At 39.8% G+C, this 23358-nt stretch overlaps 1 protein-coding gene across 1 annotated transcript in view; it reads left to right on the top strand.

The window, feature by feature from the left end:
* LOC110264216 (replication factor C subunit 5-like) overlaps positions 4279–23358 on the top strand; it is an 87061-nt gene continuing 67981 nt past the window's right edge. The window contains exons 1-3 of the mRNA XM_021105887.1: positions 4279–4453; positions 21230–21408; positions 21678–21814. Of these exons, the coding sequence (XP_020961546.1) occupies positions 4288–4453; positions 21230–21408; positions 21678–21814 (482 nt within the window). The 5' untranslated portion in view covers positions 4279–4287. The remainder of the gene's footprint in view (positions 4454–21229; positions 21409–21677; positions 21815–23358) is intronic.

Raw genomic sequence — 23358 nt, 5'->3', positions numbered from 1 at the left:
GTGCCTTAGCCGGTGCTCTCTTTGTTCCTCTCCTTACTGGTGCCTTGTCGGTAGCCTTCTCTTTTCCTTTCTTGGTACCCATGCCTAAGGAAGAAGGAAAGAGGGAGAATGTCAAATATAGATAACTAAAACCAGAAGGTGGAAATTCCAAGTGATAATAAATGCCAAAGAAAAGATAATAGCTTAACTACATGGTAGCTACAACATGTAGGTAAGACATCAATTAAGAGCAAGAAGGCAAATCATAATAATTAGATGCAAGAGGGTAAAAGCATGCGAGTAATAGGCATAAGAAGCATAACTCAAGCATCAATTAATAAATGTGCCAAATTAAAGAGCACTTGTATGATGACAATTGTGAATGATAATCCCAAATACATGTGGATTCTAAATATTGTGAAAAAGGGGCATTTAAGTAAAAGAGTAAAAGAAAATAGGATTCAAAATGCCAAAGAGCTTATTCACAAACACTTGGTGTGCAAGTTAAAATAGGAATGAAAATAATGAATCCAAATGTATAGGAGAGCCAAATGTAAATGTCAATTGTCAAATCACTCCTCATAATATCCACAAGCTTAATGAAAATAAAGTATTATCCAAATAAAACTCCAACACCAACATAAAAAAATTGCAGGATAAAAGAAAGAAAAAGAGACCATAAATAACTAAGCTAAAAGAAAAATTTAGAAGAAAGAAAAATAAATAAATGCAGTAATGTAAAGAAGAACGGAAGAGTAGAAGGAGAAAAGAAAAGAACCTGAGGTAGAAGATGAAAAAGGGAGGAAGAAAGTAGTAGAGAGGAAGAAGGAATAAGGAAGAAAGAAAGAAAAAAGAATTAGGATTTGGGGAGGGAATAAGTGAAATTTGGAGGCGTATTGGGTTAATTGTGCGTCGCATGCGACGCGTACGCATACAGCACGCATATGCGTGGGTCACGCAAGTTTTAAGTGACGTGTACGCGTCTGGGATGCGTACGCACAACTCTCGGGTGCATTCTGGGTTGGGGCCATAATTACATACGACGCGTGCGCGTCAGGTACGCGCACGTGTTGATGGCCATTAAGGGAAAATGACACGCACGCGTCGCTATAAAATTCTCCAAATCACGCACACACGTAAGCCATGCGTGCGCGTCGATCCTCGCTGGTCATCTCATTTATTTCTTGTGTTCCTTGCATTTTTGCAGGCTTCCTCTCCATCCTCTAAGCCATTCCTATCCAATATATCCTGAAAACACTTAATGCACAGATCACGGCATCGAATGGTATATAGAGGGATTAAAAATACACAATTTAAAGGCTTAGGAAGCAAGTTTTCAATCATAGAACAAAATTGGGAAGGAATTGTAAAATCATGCAATTTGTATGAATAAGTATACAAAGACTTGATAAAAACCACTCAATTGAGCACAAGATAAACCATAAAATAGTGGTTTATCAAGATGCATAATCAAGCTGGTGGTTCGCGCTTTCCAGTCACGTATTCACACGAACCCAAATAGACACGGATAGTTGTCAGACACGCGGTCCTAGTATGATGAACAGAGTTGATTGTCACTGATTATCCTATTCACAATATTGAAGAACGAGTATACATCTTAGAAATAAATCAGACACAGATCGAAGGGAAATAGTAATACTTTTATTAATTATAGGACTCAGTAGGGCTCCTCCCTTCAACCTAGGAGGTTTAGAAACTCATACTGAAAGAAAATACAATGGTGAATTCAAAATTATGGTAAAAGGTATTGTACAAGTTTGCAAATAACATAAATCTAATCCCTTAAATACTAAACAATGACTAGTAAGGGTAAAACAGTCTTTTTATTGCTAAAATCCACTTATGGGGCCCACTTGATGAGTGTTTGGGCTGAGCTTTGATGAGATCCATGTGCTAGAAGGCCTCTAGGGCGTTAAATGCTGGCTAGGGGGTCCTCTTTGAGCGTTTGGATGCTGGTCTCTTCTCCTTGGGCGCTGAACACCTGGAAAGGGGCAGGAAGCTGGCGTTGGACGCAAGTTTTGTGCCTTCTAATCTGAAGCAAAGCATAAACTATTATACATTGCTGGAAAAGCTCTGGAAGTCAGCTTTACAAAGCCATTGAGAACGCTCCATTTGGATTTCTGTAACTTCAGAAAAGCTCTGACTATTATACATTGCTGGAAAGCTATTGAAGTCAGCTTTACATAGCCGTTGAGAACGCTCCATATTGACTTCTGTAGCTCCAGAAAAGTTCTTCCGAGTGCAAGGAGATCAGATCCGGACAGCATTTGCAGTGGTTCCTCTGTCTCTGAATCAGAATTTTGTTCCAATTCCTCAATTTCAGCCAAAAATTACCTGAAATTGCACAAAAACATACAAAATCAAAGAAAGGCATTCCATAATTACATATATATGTGCCACCGCATCAAAGTTTTCAAATGAAAATTGTGAAAATAAAGATTTCTCTAAATTATAATAGATTGATATATTTAATGCAATTGGTGCATGGGAATGACCGCTTTTCTTAGGAAGATCCGTTGGTATTTAGGTCAAAGTGACATAATGCATGAAGGGTGTGGCACACTGGCACTGGCACTTAGTAATTAGTTGTTGCTATGTGGGGAGTGGGGAATAGAATAATAATAAAATTAAGACGATTCGAGGCCCAAAAAGGAAAGGAAAGAAATGCAGGAAATGAGAAGCTCAACTGTATCGAAGAATCGCAACGGCCTTGGTTCCATGTTACAAGTAAATGTGAATGTGAATTTGCAGCAGGCGTATCATGATGACATGATGAAAAATAGTAATGATGAATCCTCTAACAGTAACAGCAGTCCCTACTACAAAGGCCTCACCGATCAATCCCTTGCCATCTTTGCACCCTCATCTCCACCTCATCCTCATCATCATCATGATCATGCTACCATTCCTTGCTACCCTATTACTCCTCTTCCTCTCCCCAGCCATCATCCTCACCTCTCATCATCCGGATCTGGAGCGCAGGGGCAAAGTCCGTACTACAAGGGTCTTACCGATTATTCCCTTGTTATTGGTTCTTGGAGCAGCCACAATCCTACTTCCACCAATCCATCATACCACCTTCAGTCTAGCCCTTACTACAGGGGCCTCACGGATTTCTCCCTTGTCCTTCACGATCATCCTCAAGAGACAGAGATTGATCCCAATGATGGTGAGGTTGAGGGCGACTTAGTACTGATCCAAGAAGATCATAAGACAGTATTAACACAAGAGGATATTGCCAAAGGGGTTCTATTAGTGGCCACCCATGAAGAAGATGATTTACAAGACACAAGGACGAAGGAGGATATTTATCATCATCATCAGGAAATAACATCACTACACGAGGACCCAAATGTATACCAATATGAATGGGCAACCAAACACCAGCCCCAAACCTTGGAAGAATTCATCTGCAACTCTGATAAAGCACTCCAACTCCAAGCATTAGTATCACTATTACTATTTCCACTTGTTTCATTTCTTTCCATATTCCATTATTCCTTTAGATATTTGATATACAGTATGTGTGTATGATGCATTAATATATTTGTATATAAATATATATATAATTTAATTTATTTTTAATATATATTTATATTCTATATACTTTTTATATTAGTGTCTAATTTTATGCTTAACATAGTTAATATTTATTAGCCATTTTTATAGAAATCAACTTGAGTCAAATCGTTAAATAGGATTTTAAAAATTGTTGATTTTGTATTTATTTCGACTGACTGCCATAAATAACTTTGATTATAATGGAGTTAAATTTCAAGACGGGCTCCTCTCTTTTTTCCCTTCTTTGACATTGATTATGATACAGGATTTTTGCTCTTCGTTTTTGTCAATAAAAGAGAATCTAAAAAAATATTGTATAAAATGGACAGAAAAAAAATTTTGTGTGTTTTTTCTTTTAATCTAATAAATTCATCATGCATTAACATTAATAAATGAGATTAAATAATTAATAATAATGAACAATTACAATTAAATCAAAATAAAAGTTTATATTAGAATAAACGTCCAACAATTTTACATTCACTATCATAATTATTGGTGCTGGATGTATCAGGTCATAGAAGAATCCAGAGACTTCACCTTGAAGGTAACTACCCTTTATTAATTTCCCTCAATTATTTCTCCTTGATTTGGGAAATTAAACTACTCATTCAACACAAAATTGTTTCTATATACTAATAACAAATCAATTCCTCCTTTTAATTAATTGAAGTAGATCAGATAATAGTAATTTAATAACATCCACACATACATGCACAGGGAGAAATGGTTGACAAGCTGCAAGTGCAGATAAAAAAATCACTGCATCATGTGGAGATCAATGTCTCACAGACAAAGGGATACGAAAAGCACGTAATTGTTGATTTGTTCAACGGAACATATGCCAAGACGATAAATAACTCCCTGCCTTGTAGCCCAGATAACTGCCAAGGTGCGCTCTCTGACTTATACCATGATGAATCTTTGTGGGATTTCATTTTTCTTGGGTAAGTTGCCAGCTCTTTGGCATTCATTGCACCTTGTCACAAACTCCTTTGCATCTTTGAATATTGTAGGCCAAAAGAATCCACATTGCAACACCTTGGCTGCAGTCCTTTCTCCACTAAAATGTCCTCCATATGTGAATCCATGGAAATGCCAAAGGACCTCTTGTCCTTCCTCATTTGAAATGCATCTTCTTAGAATCCTATCAGCACACTTCTTGAAGAGATAAGGCTCATCCCAAATGTAGTACTTGGCATCATTGATGAGTTTTCTTCTCATATGCTTGTTGATGTTGGAAGGTAGCTCTCTAATAGCCTTGAAATTGGCTATATCCGCAAACCAGGGGCCTTCTTGGATCATCATCAACTGATCATCCGAAAAGCTCATTCACAGCAAGGTTGTGTGCTTCATTTTTCTTATTTGGGATCCTTGATAGGTGGTCAGCCACTTTGTTCTCTGTCCCACTTCTATCCTTAATCTCAATATTAAACTCTTGAAGTAGTAAGACCCATCTTATCAGTCTAGGCTTAGATTCTTGCTTGGTTAATAAGTACTTAAGGGCTGCATGATCAGTAAACACAATAACTTTAGAACCAATGAGATATGATCTAAACTTATCAAATGCAAAAACTATAGCAAGGAGTTCCTTCTCTGTGGTGTTGTAGTTCCTTTGAGTCTCATTAAGAACCTTGCTAGCATAATAGATGACATGTACTAGCTTGTCTCTCCTTTGTCCTAGAACAGCACCAATAGCAAAATCTGATGCATCACACATCAGTTCAAAAGGTAGATCCTAGCTAGGTGGTCCTATAATAGGTGCAGAGGAGATCCTACTTTTTAACTCATCAAAGGCTTGCATACATTCTCTATCAAAGATGAAAGATACCTTAAAGACAAGCAAGTTACTTAAAGGTTTGGAAATATTTGAAAAGTCCCTAATGAACCTTCTATAAAACCCAGCATGCCCCAAGAAACTTCTAATTACTTTGACATTGCAAGGTGGGGGTAATTTTTCAATCACTTCCACCTTGGACCTGTCCACCTCTATACCTTTTATAGAGATTTTGTGGCCAAGGACCACCCCTTTGGTGACTATGAAGTGACACTTTTTCCAGTTCAAAACTAGGTTGGTCTCTTGCCATCTTTTTAGTACCAAGGCAAGATGGTGTAAGCACTTAGAAAATGAATCACCAAATACAGAAAAATCATCCATGAAAACTTCAATAAACCTTTCAATCATGTCTGAGAATATAGATAGCATGCACCTTTGGAATGTGGCAGGTGCATTGCACAATCCAAAGGGCATTCTTCTATATGCAAAGATACTGTAAGGATAAGTAAAGGAAGTCTTCTCTTGGTCTTTAGGGTCTACTACAATCTGATTGTAGCTTGAGTATCCATCCAAGAAACAGTAGTATTCATGTCCAGCTACGCTTTCTAACATTTGATCCATGAAGGGTAGAGGGAAGTGATCCTTCCTTGTGGCTTCATTGAGCTTCCTATAATCTATGCACATGCACCATCCAGTCACTGTTATTGTTGGTATCAATTCATTTATTTAATTTGGTACAACAGTGATCCCTCCCTTCTTGGGGATTACTTGTACTGGGCTCACCCAAGGGCTGTCTGAGATTGGATAGATCACCCCTGCTTGCCACAACTTCAGCACTTCTTTTTGAACCACTTCATTCATTGTTGGATTTAATCTTCTTTGTGGTTTTCTTAAGGGCTTGGCACCTTCCTCAAGAAGGATTTTATGCATGCACATTGAAGGACTAATCCCCTTTAAATCTGAAAGTGTCCATCCTATGGGATCCTTGTGTTGTCTCTGTACATTGATGAGCTCCTCTTCTTGTCCCTCACTCAAGCTTGAATTAATAATGACTGGATATGTGTTATTGTCACCCAAGTAGGCATACTTCAAGTTTGGAGGCAGGGTCTTCAACTCCAATTTTGGTTCTTCCACTTCCTTCTTGCTTGTCTTGTCTAGCATGATTGAGCCTTCTATGATTTCTTGTGGTAGTTCACCATCTGATGCTTGTTGATCTTGCTCCATTGCTTCTTCACATTGTTCCTCTTCTAGGACTCCTTGAACTAGCTTCTCCATTGTGTCTACCATCATGCATTCACCAATGAATTCCTTTGGGTAGCTCGTTGCTTTGAAAACATTGAACACCATCTTTTCTTCATGCAGTCTTAAGACTAAATCTTCCTTTTGTACATCAATTATGGCCCCAGCAGTAGCTAGAAATGGTCTTCCTAATATGATTGATGTGTTAGCCTCTTCCTCCATATCAAGCACAACAAAATCAGCTGGAAAGATGAATTCTCTCACTTACACCAACAAGTCTTCCACCACCCCATGAGGAAATTTGAATGTTCTATTAGCTAATTGAAGAGCCATTCTTGTTGTTTTAGCCTCTTCAATCCTCATTCTTTTCATCATGGCTAAGGACATAAGATTGATGCTGGCCCCTAGATCACATAGTGCCTTTTCAATGCTAATATCCCCTATGATGCAGGGGATTTGGAAGCTCCCAGGATCTTTCATCTTTTGAGGAAGCTTCTTTTGTATGATGGCACTACATTCCTCTGTGAGGACTACATTTTCCTTTTCTACCCAGTTTCTTTTCCTTGTCATGAGCTCCTTTAGAAACTTGGCATAGAGTGGCATTTTCTCTAATGCCTCAGCAAAAGGTATGTTAATTTGAAGCTTCTTAAAGATCTCCAAGAACCAGGAAAACTGGCTGTCTTTCCTATCATTTCTCAGCCTTTGTGGGTAGGGTGCTTTTGGTACATAGGGTTTTAAAACTTGCTTTGGTGGAGCTGGATTAGGTGTCTCTTCTTCCTTCTTAGTTTCTGAGTCATTTGCAGCTTCTTTTTCTTGCAACTTATGGTTTGAGGAAATCTCCTCTACCACCTTCCCGCTTCTTAGTGTGATGGCCTTGCATTCCCCTCTTGGGTTGGCCATGGTATCACTGAAAAATGTATGTGTAGGCATTTGTATCTGTTTGGATAAGCTCCCTAGTTGTGATTCCAGTTTTGAAATTGTTGTCCCTTGGTTCCTTATGTTGGATCTAGCCTTCTCTTGGATTACACCTATCTTTTTTTCAACTTGCAATTGTCTCTTTGCAACAGTGGCAATACTCCCTGCCAATTGTGACATCGCAGCCTCTAATCTTGCAAAGTTGTTGCTATTATCATATGGTTGTGGGACTGAGGGTGATACATCTTGAGAATAGTTGTTGTTTGGTTGTTGGTTGGATTGGTAGAGGGCATTATGTGAATTGTGGTAAGATCTATGGTTGCTTGATTGATGACTGGGGTTATTGTATTGGTTAAAGTAGTATGGTTTATGATCTTGGTTGTGGTTTTGTTGGTTTTTCTACCCAAAATTTGGGTGGTTCTTCCAACCTAGGTTGTATGTTTTGGCATTGAGGTCATGTGGAGGTCTGGAGGGATTGTTCACATAGTTGGCTTGCTCCCACTCACGTTCAACTTCTGGGTTATCTTCTTCTTGCATAAATGCTTGAGCATGAATAGTTGAAACTTGATTCTTCTCCATTTGCTTTGTTAGAGCTGCTAGTTGAGCTGTGATTACCTTGTTTTGAGCCAGTAGAGCATCCACAGAGTTGAGCTCCATTACTCCCCTTTTTGGGTTTCTATTGGAGGTATAGAAACACTCATTGTTGGCCACAGTTTCTATGATGTCTATGGCCTCTTCAATTGTCTTCTTCTTGTTGAGAGAGCCTCCTGAAGAGTGATCTAAAGCCTTCTTTGATTCTTGTGTCAATCCTTCATAGAAAATGTGCAGTTGTACCCATTCATTGAACATGTCCGGAGGGCATTTTCTTGTCAATTCCTTGTATCTCTCCCATGCCTCATAGAGAGTTTCCCCATATTGTTGTCTAAAGGTTTGCACCTCAATTCTCAATCTGTTAACTCTTTGGGGAGGGTAGAATCTTGCCAAGAACTTGTTCACTACTTCTTCCCAAGTTGTCAAACTTTCCTTAGGAAATGATTCCAACCACTTTGATGCCTTATCCCTGAGAGAGAAAGGGAACAACAGCAACTTATAGGTGTCCGGGTGAACACCATTAGCCTTCACTATATCACAAATTCTCAAAAATATGGTTAGGTGTTGGTTAGGATCTTCCTGTACACTTCCTCCAAATGAACAATTATTTTGAACAAGGGTGATGAGTTGAGGCTTTAACTCGAAATTGTTGACATGAATGGTTGGTTTTAGAATGCTGCTTCCACAATTTCCTAGGTTTGGGTTGATGTAAGAGCTTAGAACTCTTCTTTCCTGCCCAACATGGTTACCAGCACCTTCCCCAACATGATTATGTATTTCCTCCTCCATAGTAACGTCTAGATCTTCCTCCACTACTTTCTCTCCAACTATTCTTTTACCTCTTGCTTTTCTCTTTAGTCTAAGGAAGGTCCTCTCAGGTTCACTATCAAAAGAGGATAAAGTTCTCCTTCTTCTACCTGTCATGCATTCAGCAACAAGCAAGCAAAAGAAAAGTGAAGGAATCACTCTTGTTAAGACTTATAGTTAGATTGAGGGATGCAATTGATCAAACAATTAGTGGGTTAGTATACTAAAATAGAAATGTATACAATGAATCAGCCGGAAACTCAAATGCTAAAGGAAAATAAGAAAATAAGAAACTGAAATTAAAGGAATTAGCAAGGTAAATAAAATTGCTTAATCTAAAAACCCATCAATTTAGTCATTGTCAATCTCAAACCAATTTCCAGTAACGGCGCCATAAAACTTGATGACCGGAATTCACTCACTATATAATGAATCTGTTCCTTGGCAAGCACACCGAAGTATCGTCAAGTAATAACCCACTAGGAGTGGGGTCGAATCCCACAGAGATTGGTAGATTGAGAAACTTTAGTCAATGGATGAATTAGTCAAGCAAAGCAATAGAGATTGTTGAGTGCAGAATTCTAAATTAACAGAAATGTAAATGACTTAAAAGTAAAGGAAAGCAATAAAGTGCAAAAAAGTAAATGGCAAGAATGTAAAGTACTGGAACTTAAATGACTGAATAGTAAATGGGGATTGGGTAATGATAGAAATTAAAGAAAGCTATAGGGAATATGGAAGATAAGAATAGGGAAAATTCATTAAAATTAGGAGATGTTGCTCCCTTTGGATTAGATCTAGATAATGTCTTCTTCAATCATGCAACTCATTGACCTCTTGGCAATCATGATTGACTGAACCCCAATCCCATGGTGATTAAATCTCTCAAATCTTGATAATCAGCCAATTTCTTGGTCTAATTGCTCATGAAGAGAGCTATGCTTGGTCCCTGATTATACCACACATCCTCATAGATCCAAATAGTGGGTAGATTTAATGTCACCATATCCAATCCCAAAACCCAGATCTACTAAAGTGTGAGAAGAAATTTCAACCATGGTTTCATGTTTCCTTTTCCAAGGTTCCCATGAAACCCATTTTGCATTCAACCTCTTTCCCAAGATGATTGAACACTAGCATGAAGAACAAATTTCATTCTAACAAATCAAAGAGAAGATGAAGAGAAGAAGAAATTCACTATCATTAATCCATCAAGTACAACAGAGCTCCCTCTCCCAATGAGATGGAGTTTAGTTACTTATAGCTTAGAGAAAAATACAGGAGATGGAGAGATGAAGTGAAGTGTAAAACTGAAAGTAAAACTAACTCTCAATTCCAAACAAACTAGCCAATCCCCTTTTTAGCACTCTCAATGGGGTATATATACTACTCTTATCACTAGAATTAAAAAGTTCAAAAGAGAAAAGAAAATTACAATTGAAAAAAAAAGGAAAAACTAATAGAAATGACCCATATGCCTGGCATGTGACTGGCGTTTGAGTGGCGTGCCACGCCTAGCTCTTCAGCTTGGCTTGGCGCGCCATGCCTGGCTTCAAGTGGCACGCCTCCTTTGTCCAGCTAACCTTACGTGCCACGCCTTCGAGCTCAAGTGGCACCCCCAAGGTCTTTCCTTCTTTCTTCCTCTCTAGAATCTTGAACTGGCGTGGCGCGCACATGTTTGGTGTGCCACGCCCATAGTAAATACTTCATCCTCCTTCTCTGGAAATTAATGCTGGCGTTCCATGCCCTGTAGCTGGCGTGCCATGCCCTTGATGATGCATGAATAAGTCCCTCTAGTCCAGTAAACTGGCGAGCCACGCCCAGCATTCAAGTGGCATGCCCATGGTCATCTAGTTTTAGTGTGCCATGCCTAAAGTCCCAAGTGGCACGCCCAGTCTTCTTTTTCCTTGTAAGCTTCTGCTGGCGTGCCACGCCTTCGAGCTCAAGTGGCACGCCCAGTGTTAGAGTTGTATCCTCCCTTTCTGGATTAATGAACTGGCGTGCCACGCCTTTGATCTCAAGTGGCATGCCCACTGTTGGTATTTGAACTCTTCAAGCTTGGCATGCCACGCCTAGAACTCAAGTGGCACGCCCCAGACTTGAGCAAGGTTGGCGTGCCACGCCTTCGAACCCAAGTGGCACGCCCAGTTTGCTTAACCTTTTATTCCTCTTTGCTTAGTTATACTGGCGTGCCACGCCTTCAAGCTCAAGTGGAATGTCCATTTTGGTGTTAGGCTTCTTCAAGCTTGGCGTGCCACGCTTAGAACCCAAGTGGCACACCCAAGACACTAATAAGGTTGGCGTGCCATGTCTTTGAGCCCAAGTGGCACGTCCATTGTTGAACCTTCAACTCCCTTCTCTGGAACAATGAACTGGCGTGCCACGCCTTCGACCTCAAGTGGCACGCCCATTGTACATAATGGTGTTGGCGTGCCACGCCCAGCCTGGCGTGCCACGCCCCCTTGTGTGCCTTCAAATATGCTCTCTGGAATATATAATTGGAGTGCCACGCCTGGCCCTAGCGTTCCACGCCCATAGTAAAGCTCCAAGGGTTCTCATCTGGAATTGTCAACTGGCATGCCATGCTCATTAGCTGGTGTGCCATACCCATATAACCTCTTTCTCTTTGCTTCTCTGGAGTTGTCAACTGGCGTGCCACGCCCATTAGCTGGCGTGCCACGCCCATTGAATTTTGCTGGCGTTTGCACCAAGTGGCACGCCCAGCACATTTTTCTTGTTTCCTTCTTCTTTTGTTGCTCTTTTCACCTAGAATTCAAACAAAACTCATTTCAAAGCAATGTACCATAATATTCACCATTTACTCATGAAATTTCATTGATTGAATGAGATTACACTCTTTTTATGGTCCTTTTAGATGGGATAAAGAGGTAGATGATGCAAGTCATCAATATCCCCTTCTCCTTTAGCTTTTTTCTCTGGCTTTGTAGTGTTTCCACTGCTTTAGAATTCATTATCGGAATGCGATTTCTAGGTTGAAGAACCTATGTCTATTGATAGTTTTAGGGGGCTAATGTAGCTTTAGTGTTCTTTTGCTGTCGTGTCACTGCTGTGTTTTCCCATGTGTGTTAGGATACCCCTAAGATTACTCCGTTTTTTCAAAGATTGTTTCTTTGTGGTTGTTGGTTGTACCTTTTTACCAAAGAAAGTTTGCTTGGTTTCAGATTTGTTGTAATGCTTTCTTTTGTTTAATGTAGGTATACTCGTCTATATGTCTCTTTCAATCCCCTCAAAAATGTCTTCCAAAGTTCCTAAAGCTTTATTGAAATGGGTAAATTCTTCAGTTCTTTGTTCTAATCCCATAGTTGATAGTGTCTTTGTAAAGGAACTCTGTAAACACCATAGGATTTGTAGTTCTGGCGAGGATAAGGCAAAATATGAAATAGCAGCCCCTGACCCTGAAGATCGAGTTTGTTTTAGGGGAGTTGTTAGGTCGGAACCCATTTGATTTTTATGTACGACTGTCTATTTACACGACTTGGGGTTATGATCCCTTTTTCTGATTTTGAGATAGAAGTATTGTCCCATTGTAGAGTGGCTCCTTCCTAAATCCATCCAAATTCTTAGACATTTCTTAAAATTTATCAACTCGTTAGTCGTGAACTCGGATTCCCGATTTCTTTGAAAATCTTTTTTTACCTTTTCCACCTAACGAAGCCCTTTAGTGCTTCGAATAAACAGAATAAACAACCATGGGTCTCCTTCCGAGCTATCCAAAGTTGGAAGGTGTTTTTAATTTTTGATAAGTTGTTCCATGATTTTAAGAACTTCTTTTTTAAAGTCCGTGCTATTGAGGGGCACCACCCCTTCTTTTTTAATGAAAATGATGAGCCCCGCTTCCAGTTATATTGGGTAGAGGCGGCCCCTGTTGAAAAATATAATTTGGTAGACTTGGACGAAGTCCAGGAGGCAGTAGTTGAGTTCTTTCGCGAGGCTTGGGAACGGGCTCTAAACCTTGACACAAAGAAGTTTCTTCTCGGAACACTGAGTTATATTCGTACCGAGCTAGTTCTTTACTATTATTTACAGACAACTGCTCGTTTTTCTGACTTGTTTGTTGATATCTCTTATTCTTTTTTTTTTTTGCAAAAAAAATGAAAAATGGTTCCAAGGCTTACCAAAAAGTCCAGGAGGCCAAGAGGAACTCCCGAGCTTGGGCTGCTTAGGTTCAAGAGAATGGTAAGTCAGATCCTCCTTTGGTCCTTACTCCACCTGTTCCTCCCTTCTTGGAACCGAGCTCTAAGAAAAGGAAGACTTCGAAACCCAGTGCCTCCAATGTTTATGATACTGGGTTTGATGGGATAAAGTTTTGTGAGAAACACATCCTTCCCCAGAGCTCCATTGCTATGGATGATGTTTCTATCAAAAACCACCTCAAGTTTTGATCCGAGGGAGGATCTGTACTATTGGGGTATGCTCCACCTTATTGAAAGAGTTGGAGAGGACTCCCTTGAATGCAACTCAGCATTCTTTGGAGGCCGAGAAGGGTTTGGAGGAAGAGAAGATAAGTCTGGAAGCCGAGCTTTTTAAAGCTCGTGATCGAGAAAGACAATCTTTGGCTTCCTGTGCTCTGGCTGAAGGGTTATTGAAGAAAGCTGAGGAGAATTATGTCCAAATTTTTGGGGAGAATTTAGAGTTGAATAAGAAAGTGGAGCAACTTACAGAAGATTATGTTAATTTGGAGGAGTCGGTTGCTGAGGGCTCATAAGAGGTGTTTGAGATTCTGAAGAGACAAGTTCAGGTTATTGCTCCCGACTTGGACTTGTCTCCTCTTAATCTTGAAAAAATCATAGTCGACGGGAGGATTGTCTCTCCACCTTGCCATCCTACTGACTCCGAGCTCAAGACTGCTGGACAACACTTGGTTGAGTCTCCTCCTCAAAAAGTCGTTGCCTCCGATAAGAACCTTCCGACTTCTTCCTCTCAGCAAGAAGTCACCCCAACCGAGGAGATCCTCCCACTTCCTCCACTGAACCCAACTCTTCTGCAGCTAAAGACCAAAATCCTCTCATGGGCCCTGTTTAGCACTTTGGTTAGGCCCGGCTTGTGGGACCTTTTTATGAACATTTCTTTATGTTTTTCTTTTGCAATGTTGTATGCTTTTGTTGACTCTAGTCCTTTATAAAGGACCTTAATAACTTTGGCATTTACTGTTATTTGTGGATATTAGTCCTTTTTTGGTAGGACTGGACAATTTTCCTCTTGCTTTGTAGTAGTTATAATTACCTTGAAAGCATTTCTATATATTTGAGCTTTCCTTTTATCTTAGGATTTTACTATGCTTGCTTTCATAGTATAAGTCGGACAACTCGTCTGCTAATGAGCTGTTAGTGAGGCTATGGTGAAAGCCTTTAATAAGTATCCTTGACCTTAGGAATTTTAAAGAAGGGTTTTTTCCATTACTTAGTGCGAATGACCAATTTCTTTTGTTATTGAATCATTTTTACATCTTAAGTTATTTTTGCGATACATTTTATTCTGCTCGAATGCTTTCCTACTTATAAGTCGTTTTTATTTCAAATTTATATGATAGTTATATATAACATTTTTACACCGACTTGTACCTCGTCACTTTATCTTGCCGACCATGTAGGTCGGGCAACAGATTTTCGCGCTTTTTTGAGCTTAAGTCAACGCGTATCGTAGGAAATAGTAATGGAATAAATAGAAAGAGACATTATTATTGATGAAATGTAATTTACAAAAATGCTTTGCTACCAAGGGATAACTTTGTTGTCCCTAGTTCCCACTTTGATGCCTCATTAAAACCCCCTTCAGAAAAACCCTTCTCGGAAAAAACTGTGAAGTCGGGAAAAAGAGTACATTAGGGAGCGAGGTGCGCTTCTAGCTTTAATATCTCTTCATGTTACATGCGTGCCACAACCTTGGGAGCTCAGCTCCGTTCAAGTTGGACACTTTTTCCCCAAGACTTCGGTTACCTTAAAAGGTCCCTTCCAATTGGCAGCGAGCTTTCCTTCGCCCGACCTGTTTACTCCAATGTCATTTTTTTTATCAGGACCAGGTTGCTTGTGGTGAAGCTTCTTCGTATGACCTTTTTATTATATCTGGCATACATCCTTTGCTTCAGCACTACTTCTCTTATCAAGGCTTGTTCTCGGACTTCTGGGAGAAGTTCAAGTTCTTCTTTTTGGGCTTGAAATTTTCTGACCTCATCATAAAATCTTACCCTTAGACTTTGTTCATTGACTTCTATTGGGATCATGGCTTATATCCTGTATGCAAGTCAGAAGGGTGTTTCTTTAGTCATAGAATGAGGTGTTATTCGATAAGCCCACAGTACTTGCAAGAGCTCCTTTTGCATCCTGCAGCCTTTTCTTTAATCCAACTAATATAAATTTATTAGCTGCTTTAGCTTATCCATTAGCTTGGGGATGTTCTACCGATGTGAATTGATGCTTGACCTTTATACTTGCTACGAAATTCCTGAAATTAGAGTTGGTGAATTGTGTACCATTATCCGGGGTAATGGAGTGAGGGACTCCGAATTGAGTAATGATATTCTTGTGTAGGAATTTTCAACTTTTTTGAGCTATGATAGTAGCTAGTGGTTCTGCTTTGATCCACTTGGTGAAGTAATTCACTCCTACAATGAGGTATTTAACCTGTCCAGGGGCTTGGGAAAAGGGTCCGAGTAGGTCTAACCCCCATCTCGCAAAAGGCCATGGAGAGGTTACGTTAATGAGCTCTTCGGGGGGAGCAACGTGGAAGTTGGCATGCATCTGGCAAGGCAGACACTTTCTAACAAAGTCGGTCGCATCCTTTTGCAAGGCCGGCCAGAAGAATCTAGCTCGGATAACTTTTCTAGCTAGAGATCGTGCTCTGAGATGGCTTCCGTAGATGCCATTATGTACTTCCTCCAAGACTTCTTCAGTTCTACAAGTCGGAACACATTTCAATAAAGGAGTTGATATTTTCCTTCTATAAAGGACATTTTGTACCAGAGTGTAGTTTTGTGCTTCCTTCCGAATTCTCTTGGCTTTTTTCTATTCCTCGGGAAGGATGTCGAATTTTAAATATTCAATAAAGGGAGCTATCCAACTGAGGTTTAAGTAGGAGATAGGCAGAATGTCCGATTTGTTATCTGCCTTGATAACGGAGGACTCCTTGAGGGTTTCTTATATTAGACTTTTGTTATTTTCCCCTAGTTTGGTACTTGCCAATTTAGAAAGGGCATTTGCTCTGCTATTAAGCTTCTGAGTTATGTGTCGGACCTCAGTATCACTAAATTGTTGAAGATGCTCAAGCGTTTTCTCTAAGTATCTCTTCATATTAGGATCCTTTGCTTGGTAGTCTCCATTGATTTGTTATGTTGCTATCTGAGAATCACTAAAGACTACTACTTTAGTCGCCCCAACTTCTTTAACGAGTTTCAGTCCTGCAATCAGGGCTTCATATTCAGCCTGGTTGTTGGAAGCAGGGAATTCAAATATCAAGAAAACCTCTATTTGAGTTCCCTTTTCATTGACCAGTATGATGCCCGCACCACTTCCGACCTTATTAGAAGACCCATCTACATAGAGGTTCCAGGTCATGAAAGCTTTAGTCTTATTGCCTGTATATTCTGCTATAAAGTCGGTGAGGCATTGAGCTTTAATGGTTACCCAAATTTCATATCTTAGGTCGAACTCGGATAGCTCTATAGCCCATTGTACCATCCGGCCAACTATGTCTGCCTTCTGGAGTATCTGCTTCATGGGTTGATTCATCCAGACTCTTATGGTATGTGTGCCTGGAAGTAAGGTCGAAGTCTCCTAGATACCACAATTAAGGCGTATGCAAATTTCTCTATTTTTGGTTACCTTAATTCTGGCCCTTGTAAGACTTTGTTTCTGAAATAAATGGAATGCTTCCCGATCTCATCTTCTCATATCAGTGCTGACGCTACTGCCTTCTCAGCGATAGCTAGGTAGAACACCAGCTCTTCTCCCGTTTTGAGCTGGGTAAGGATGGGGGTTGACTTAAGAAATTCTTGAATTTTTGAAAGGCTTCTTCACATTCAGAAGTTCATTCAAATTGACATCCTTTTCTAAGTAGTGAAAAAAATGGCAAGGATCTCAAGGCTGATCCTGCCAAAAATATTGACAAAGCTATAAGTCAACCATTCAACTATTGGACTTCTTTTAAACAAGTTGGACTCCTCATCTATAAGATTGATCTACACTTGTCCAGGTTAGCCTCAATTTCCCTTTGTGTGAGCATAAATCCCAAGAATTTTCCTGCTTTTACTGCAAAGGTGCATTTGGTGGAATTTAGTCTCATCTCATGTCTACTTATGGTGCCGAAGACTTGTGAGAGTTCAGACAAGAGACTGACCTCATCCTTGGTTTTTACTAACATGTCATCCACATATACCTCCATAAGTTTCTGAGGTGAGGTGCGAACATCTTGTTCATCAACATTTGATAACGTGGTTCTTGTATTTTTTAATCCAAATGACATGATCATGTAGCAATAATTTACTCTGGGGGTGATGAATGATGTTTTCTCCTGGTCCGACTTTGTACATCGAGATTTGATTGTATCTCGAGTAGGCATCCATGAATGATAGGTATTGGTATCCTGAAGAGGAATCCACCAAAGCATCAATATTGGGCAGGGGATATGGGTCCTTTGAACAGGCTTTGTTGAGGTCGGTATAATCGACACACATCCTCCAGTTCTCATTTTGCTTTTTTACCAGTACCGCATTTGCTAACCATGTCGGATACTTGACTTGCCTAATGAATCCGGCTTCAAGTAGAGCTTGAACTTGTTCTTCGACCACTTGAGCTCGCTCTGGTCCGAGCTTACGACGTCTTTGTTGAACAGGTCGAGACCCGGGCTAAACCGCCAGCTTGTGCGTCATGAGTTCGAGGTCTATATCAGGCATGTCGGCAACCTTCCAAGCGAAGAGGTCGGAATTCTCCCGTAGGAGGCACGGACGATTTCTGACGTTTTCTTCTTCAGCAGCTCGGTCTGAAAGCTTCTCCGGAGTTTCTGTTATTATGATTTCTATACGGAGGTAGAGTTTGGTAACTTTATAATAATTAAATATGAATTTGATAAGTGAATGTTGATTTGGTTGATTATTGTTTGAGTTTGAATGAGTTTATGTTGAATTATTGTTATTTCTTCTGATTTGTTGGTTTGACTATGAGGAGCAGCTCAGCTGCGGTTGTTTTAATAGTTTTGGGACTATTGTGATGTGGTATTTTGAGGAAATTAATGAGATTTGGTGGTTGAAAGATTAAATTAAAAGTTGAGAAAAATCGGTAACCGAAAGACTCGAAAACGGATTAAAATACAAGTAATATTTTGAAAGAAAAGGGCTAAGGGTTTTAGTTTTGGTATAAGAGGAAGATTAATATTTAAACCTTCTCTTTTAAGTGTAACATTGTATTTGTATATAAAAATCGAGGTACAATTTGTAATTATATAAATTTCGGGTATTTTTGGGTAATAAATAAAGTACGAGGGATAAAAATGGGTATTTTATAAAAGTTCAGGATTATTTTTATAAATATGAAAATAAGTGAGAGTTTCAAATATAATTTTATAAAATATTAAGGTTAAAAATAGAATATTAAAAAGTTTGTATATATATATATATTTACTTTTAAATTATTCTATTTATATTATTGTTAATATTTTATTACGAATATTAATTAGTAGAGATATTATTAATAATATTATAATTTAGAGAAGAGCAAATAGAGTGATTTTAAAAGTTTTAGAAAACGCAGACTTAATTAAAGTACTATATAATTCTTTTTCATAAGACATTTAGGGAAAGGCGAGGGAATAATGCGAAGATAAATTATATTATGGAATGATAGGAAAGAAGAAGAAGAAGAAGAAAGAAAAGAAAAAGGAAAGAAAAATATTAAAGAACCTCTGCCATAGGAGAGCAGAGAGCAAATATTAAAAGAATCTAAAGAACCTCTGTCACAGGAGAGCAGAGAGAATGAATAAAAGAATATATTAACTAAAGAAACCCCTGCCACAGGAGAGAAGAGAGCAAAAATTAAAAGAACCTAAAAGAATCCCTGCTAAAGGAGGGTAGAGAACAAAAAAGAAAAAAAAAGAAAGAAAAAACGAAAAGAAAAGGAGATAAGCAGAGATATTGTTTGGCATTGAGAACGAGCTGAGATGATTGTGTACTTGCTGAAAATGAGCAGAGATATGGTGGTGAGTCCATTAAGATTTGCTTCTAGAGATACATCGGCCAATCCAGGGGATGGTCGGACCTGTAAGACAGAGGTTGCTTACAGAGGTTATTGATACATACATTGGCTAGAGAGAACCTCACCTGTAAGACTGAGGTTGCTTACAGAAGTTATGTTTGCATACATCGGCTCAAGAGGGTTGCACCTATAAGACAGATGTTGCTTACAGAGGTTATGGCACTGAAAACTAAACTCAGACAAAGGTTGTTGAGTTACGTCGGGAGCGAGTCGAAACTGACAGATGAGCTCATTATCTACACTAGGGATAGACATGCATCATACTTGTTTGTGCATATTTATTTGTGAGTGTGTTTTCTGTGATTGTGGGTGTGCTACATGACTGTTTGAATTCTGTATTCTATAATTATTGAATTGGATGGTACCTTGTTGACTGTTATTGTTGACCAAGTATATATAAAATGAACTTAACTCCTAACCCCGATTTTACTAAGAACTTCCCAGTTCTTACCCCCTATTTCCACCCCCTTTTAGCTACAGGTGCGAAGAATTAGTGCAGAGCTACAGGAGCGTAGAAGATTATGTTTACGAGTTGAGTTGTTAGATTTTATTTTTCCCTCGTCGTTTATTCTTTTCATTTTTAGAGAGGATAGGACTTGTATTTGAGAATCTTGAAATAAGTCTATGTGTATAAAGCTATGTGAATATATATACTCTTGTGATTAAGTGATTTAAAATAAAGTCTCCTTTCGTTTTCTTAATTAAAGTTTTGGTTCATATTCACGAAGGCTTAATATTGAATAAAGATAGTATAAAATAAAAGGTTTAAAGGTAAGTAACCCCTGAGTTTTTGGTATGATCATGAGGTGCTAAAACTAAGGATGTTATACAAATCGCCTCCAATTGCGCCCATGGCGTCGCCATTTCCGACTAGCCCATGGTGTTTTCAACGACGCCGTGGAGCGCCACTTTGGGATTTCCTTTGCCGTGTCTTGCCACACTTTTTTCGTGGTCTCTGTAACTAATAAAGTAGGGCACCGCCATTGTCACACACCACCGCCACCACCACCAAATTACTCATTTTTATTGAAATCCAAAGCCATCGCCATGGGAAGAGGGTGGAGTTGCGGCTTTGAAACACACGACGGCGGTTGCGGCGGCGGAGGTAAATGGATCAAAGCTGATACTAGTTGTTCATACCCTGACCCACGACAAAGTCAGATCCAATAAGGATAAAAGGTCCATCCAAAAAGGATGACGTCTCAACTTACCCGACCTCTTGTGGCAAGAAAGGTCCAACTTTACTCATCTAAAATAAGTAACTACCTTCCTGATCTCTCCTACTATCTCTATCTCCACTTAAAGATAGATTCCAACAAACTCTCAAGATAAAGGGAATGGTCATCCATCAACAAAGGTAGAACTACTCCAAAAAAGTGGTTATCGACTCTACTATAAATACACTGACACCCCTCAGGTATAATCATGTTTTAATATACTAAAAGCCGCCTAAAGTCCTTACTAACTTAAGTATCAGAGTCTCTTGTAAGTACCACCCTCTACCTCCTCACGAGGAACTCGGATGGTGGCACCTCGGTACAAGAACAAGTTGGATGCTGCCTCAGAAGGAGTCTGGACCTCGTGTCCAAACCCAAATCACCGTTTCAGGTAATCTCCGAAACACTAATGTTAAAGGAAGTTAGATACCATAGCGTGAAAAAGAGGCTATGGAAAAGATTTGCCACTGAAATCAGAGACCCGTTGAAGAAGGCAGGAGTTTGGTGGTGGTGGTGTTGTTGTTGTGTGACAATCGAGGTTTGGAAAGAGGATATTTAAAAGAGAGAGGAGAATGGTTCAAAAAAGAGAGAAATGATAGTGATGATGAATGGATTTTAGATGTAAAAAAATTTTGATAGTAAAAATAAAATTAAAAACTTATTAAAAATGTTAAAGATAAAATTAAAACGAATTAAACGTTAAAGATATTTTAAAAACTTTTTGAGAATATTAAAGATAAAAAACATACTTTATTCTATATAAATAATTATTTTAATGATTAATTTTGTATGTACACGTTATATAGCCTATTATTAATTAATAAGTTCTAACTAGTACATATATTTTTGTGAGAGTGCAGCAATCGTATTGTATGAGGCGGAAAAGCTATCAATAGAATCGTTGTTGTATATTAAGTGGCAACTAGAAAAGTATAAAGGATGTAATAAGGTGTTCTTTTGTTGTTCCGACGAATCTAAGCTCCACCCTATTAAACTACTTTGCACCACTCTCCGCCTTTCTCCACCTTCATCCCAAGAGGTTACCCCTCACCACTATTACTATTTTTTTTTAAATGAAAATTTAGGTACAGTTAACTTTATGTAAAGTTAATAGTTGAGAATTATTAAAAAATAATTTAAGCAAATCTATTAAATCATTTAATGATTTTCAACTATTAACTTCAAATAAAATTAATTGCACATGAGTTTCTACCTCTTTTTAATTACTTTATTTATTATACCTTCGAATTAAAGTAAGTCCTGTGCATTCTTTCAATGCTTAATTTGGATGAACTAAAATTAAAACAGATTCTTCGGATTTTGGAACATATCGGAGAGAAAGAAGGCAAACAATTATCACGGGGCTTACTCAATAAGATTATTTTCCGGTCAAGAAACAATCTCCGCCAAGCCATTCGTTCATTGGAAGCAACTTGCCGAAATAAGTAAGTCACTTTCAAATATAACAAACTTTAGTACCCGCCTCTCTCTCCTAGAAGGCCCAAAACCGGCCCTCTAGAGCTCCTAACCGACTTTCGAATTCAAACATCTCCCTTATCTTAGCCAAATAAGATAAGATAAGATAAGATAAGATACTTACCAACACCTATAAATTGAGGACCCAAGTCCCACCAGGTATTGATTCATTCCACACACCTTATACCTCTCAGATCCATTCTGACTTGAACGTCAGAGTGTCTTTGCGGGTACCTCCCCCCATTGTTCCAGTCAAGCAACCCGGCTCCGACCTTGATCCGCAGGTTCCCGATTCACCTTTCAACCCGTATCAGAGACATCTCGTATATTGGCGCCGTCTGTGGGGAACTTGCGCCAGCCGAGCCGGATGGGGGACGTCCTGGAGGAAACCCCCTCAAGCTAGGATGACTCCCGACCGCTTCACCCAACCCCGGAACACCGGGAGGTCACGAACCAAGCAAGAATAGCAAGTACTGTCCACCACACGAACGACCACGTCGTCACGGACCAACGACATCCTGAGAAGGCTAGGGACAAAGTGGCGCAGATCATCCAGGACCTCTGCCTCTGGGTCCGGGAGCTCGAAGGCAAACTGACCAATAGAGAAAAACACAACAACGAACACGGAAGCTAGGCCACTTCCAGATCAAGATCTCGCCGCAGCAGGTCGCCAACCCGACGACCCGATAGGAGAAACGGTAGCAGCGCCTCACGTGACCACGGTCATGAGAAATCACCGGAACGGCGGTACAACAAGAAACACAACCGCAGCGCTTCCCGAGATCTAAGTCGTCAACACGACTCAGACGAAGATCAGAGGTACCGAAATACCAAGCGCACAAGAAACGACCACACAATAATGGGAGCTACACCCTTCACAGAAAGAATCTTAAAAGCAAAACTCCCCAAAGGCTTCGACAAACCTACCGACATGAAGTACGACGGAACCAAGGATCCCCAGGAACATCTAACAGCCTTCGAGGCCAGAATGAGCCTAGAAGGAGCGGCCGACGTGGTCCGATGCAGAGCCTTCTTGGTAACTCTCGCGGGGCCAGCAATCAAATGGTTCAACGCCCTCCCAAACGAATCCATAGCCAGTTTCCACGATATAACTCAAAAGTTCATGGCCCAGTTCACAACTAGAATCGCTAAAGCCAAACACCCCATCAGTTTGCTGGGGGTCACCCAAAAACAAGAAGAATCCACAAGGAAATACCTCGACCGCTTCAACGACGAATACCTAACGGTCGACGGACTCACAGATTCCGTTGCAAGCCTTTGCCTAACCAACGGACTCATGAACGAAGATTTTCGCAAACACCTCACCACCAAACCAGTATGGACCATGCACGAGATCCAGAGCGTCGCCAAAGATTACATCAATGACGAAGAAGTCATCCATGTCATCGCCGCTAACAAACGGCAGTACGGCAACACCCAACACGGCAACTCGGCTTCTCGCCATAACCCACCACCCAGAGAAAATCAAAAGGACCATCCCAGACGGACAAAT

This window comes from Arachis ipaensis, chromosome B07 (assembly GCF_000816755.2).
Source record: "Arachis ipaensis cultivar K30076 chromosome B07, Araip1.1, whole genome shotgun sequence".
Lineage (NCBI taxonomy): Eukaryota > Viridiplantae > Streptophyta > Magnoliopsida > Fabales > Fabaceae > Arachis > Arachis ipaensis.
This window is presented reverse-complemented; position numbering and strand designations above follow the sequence as displayed.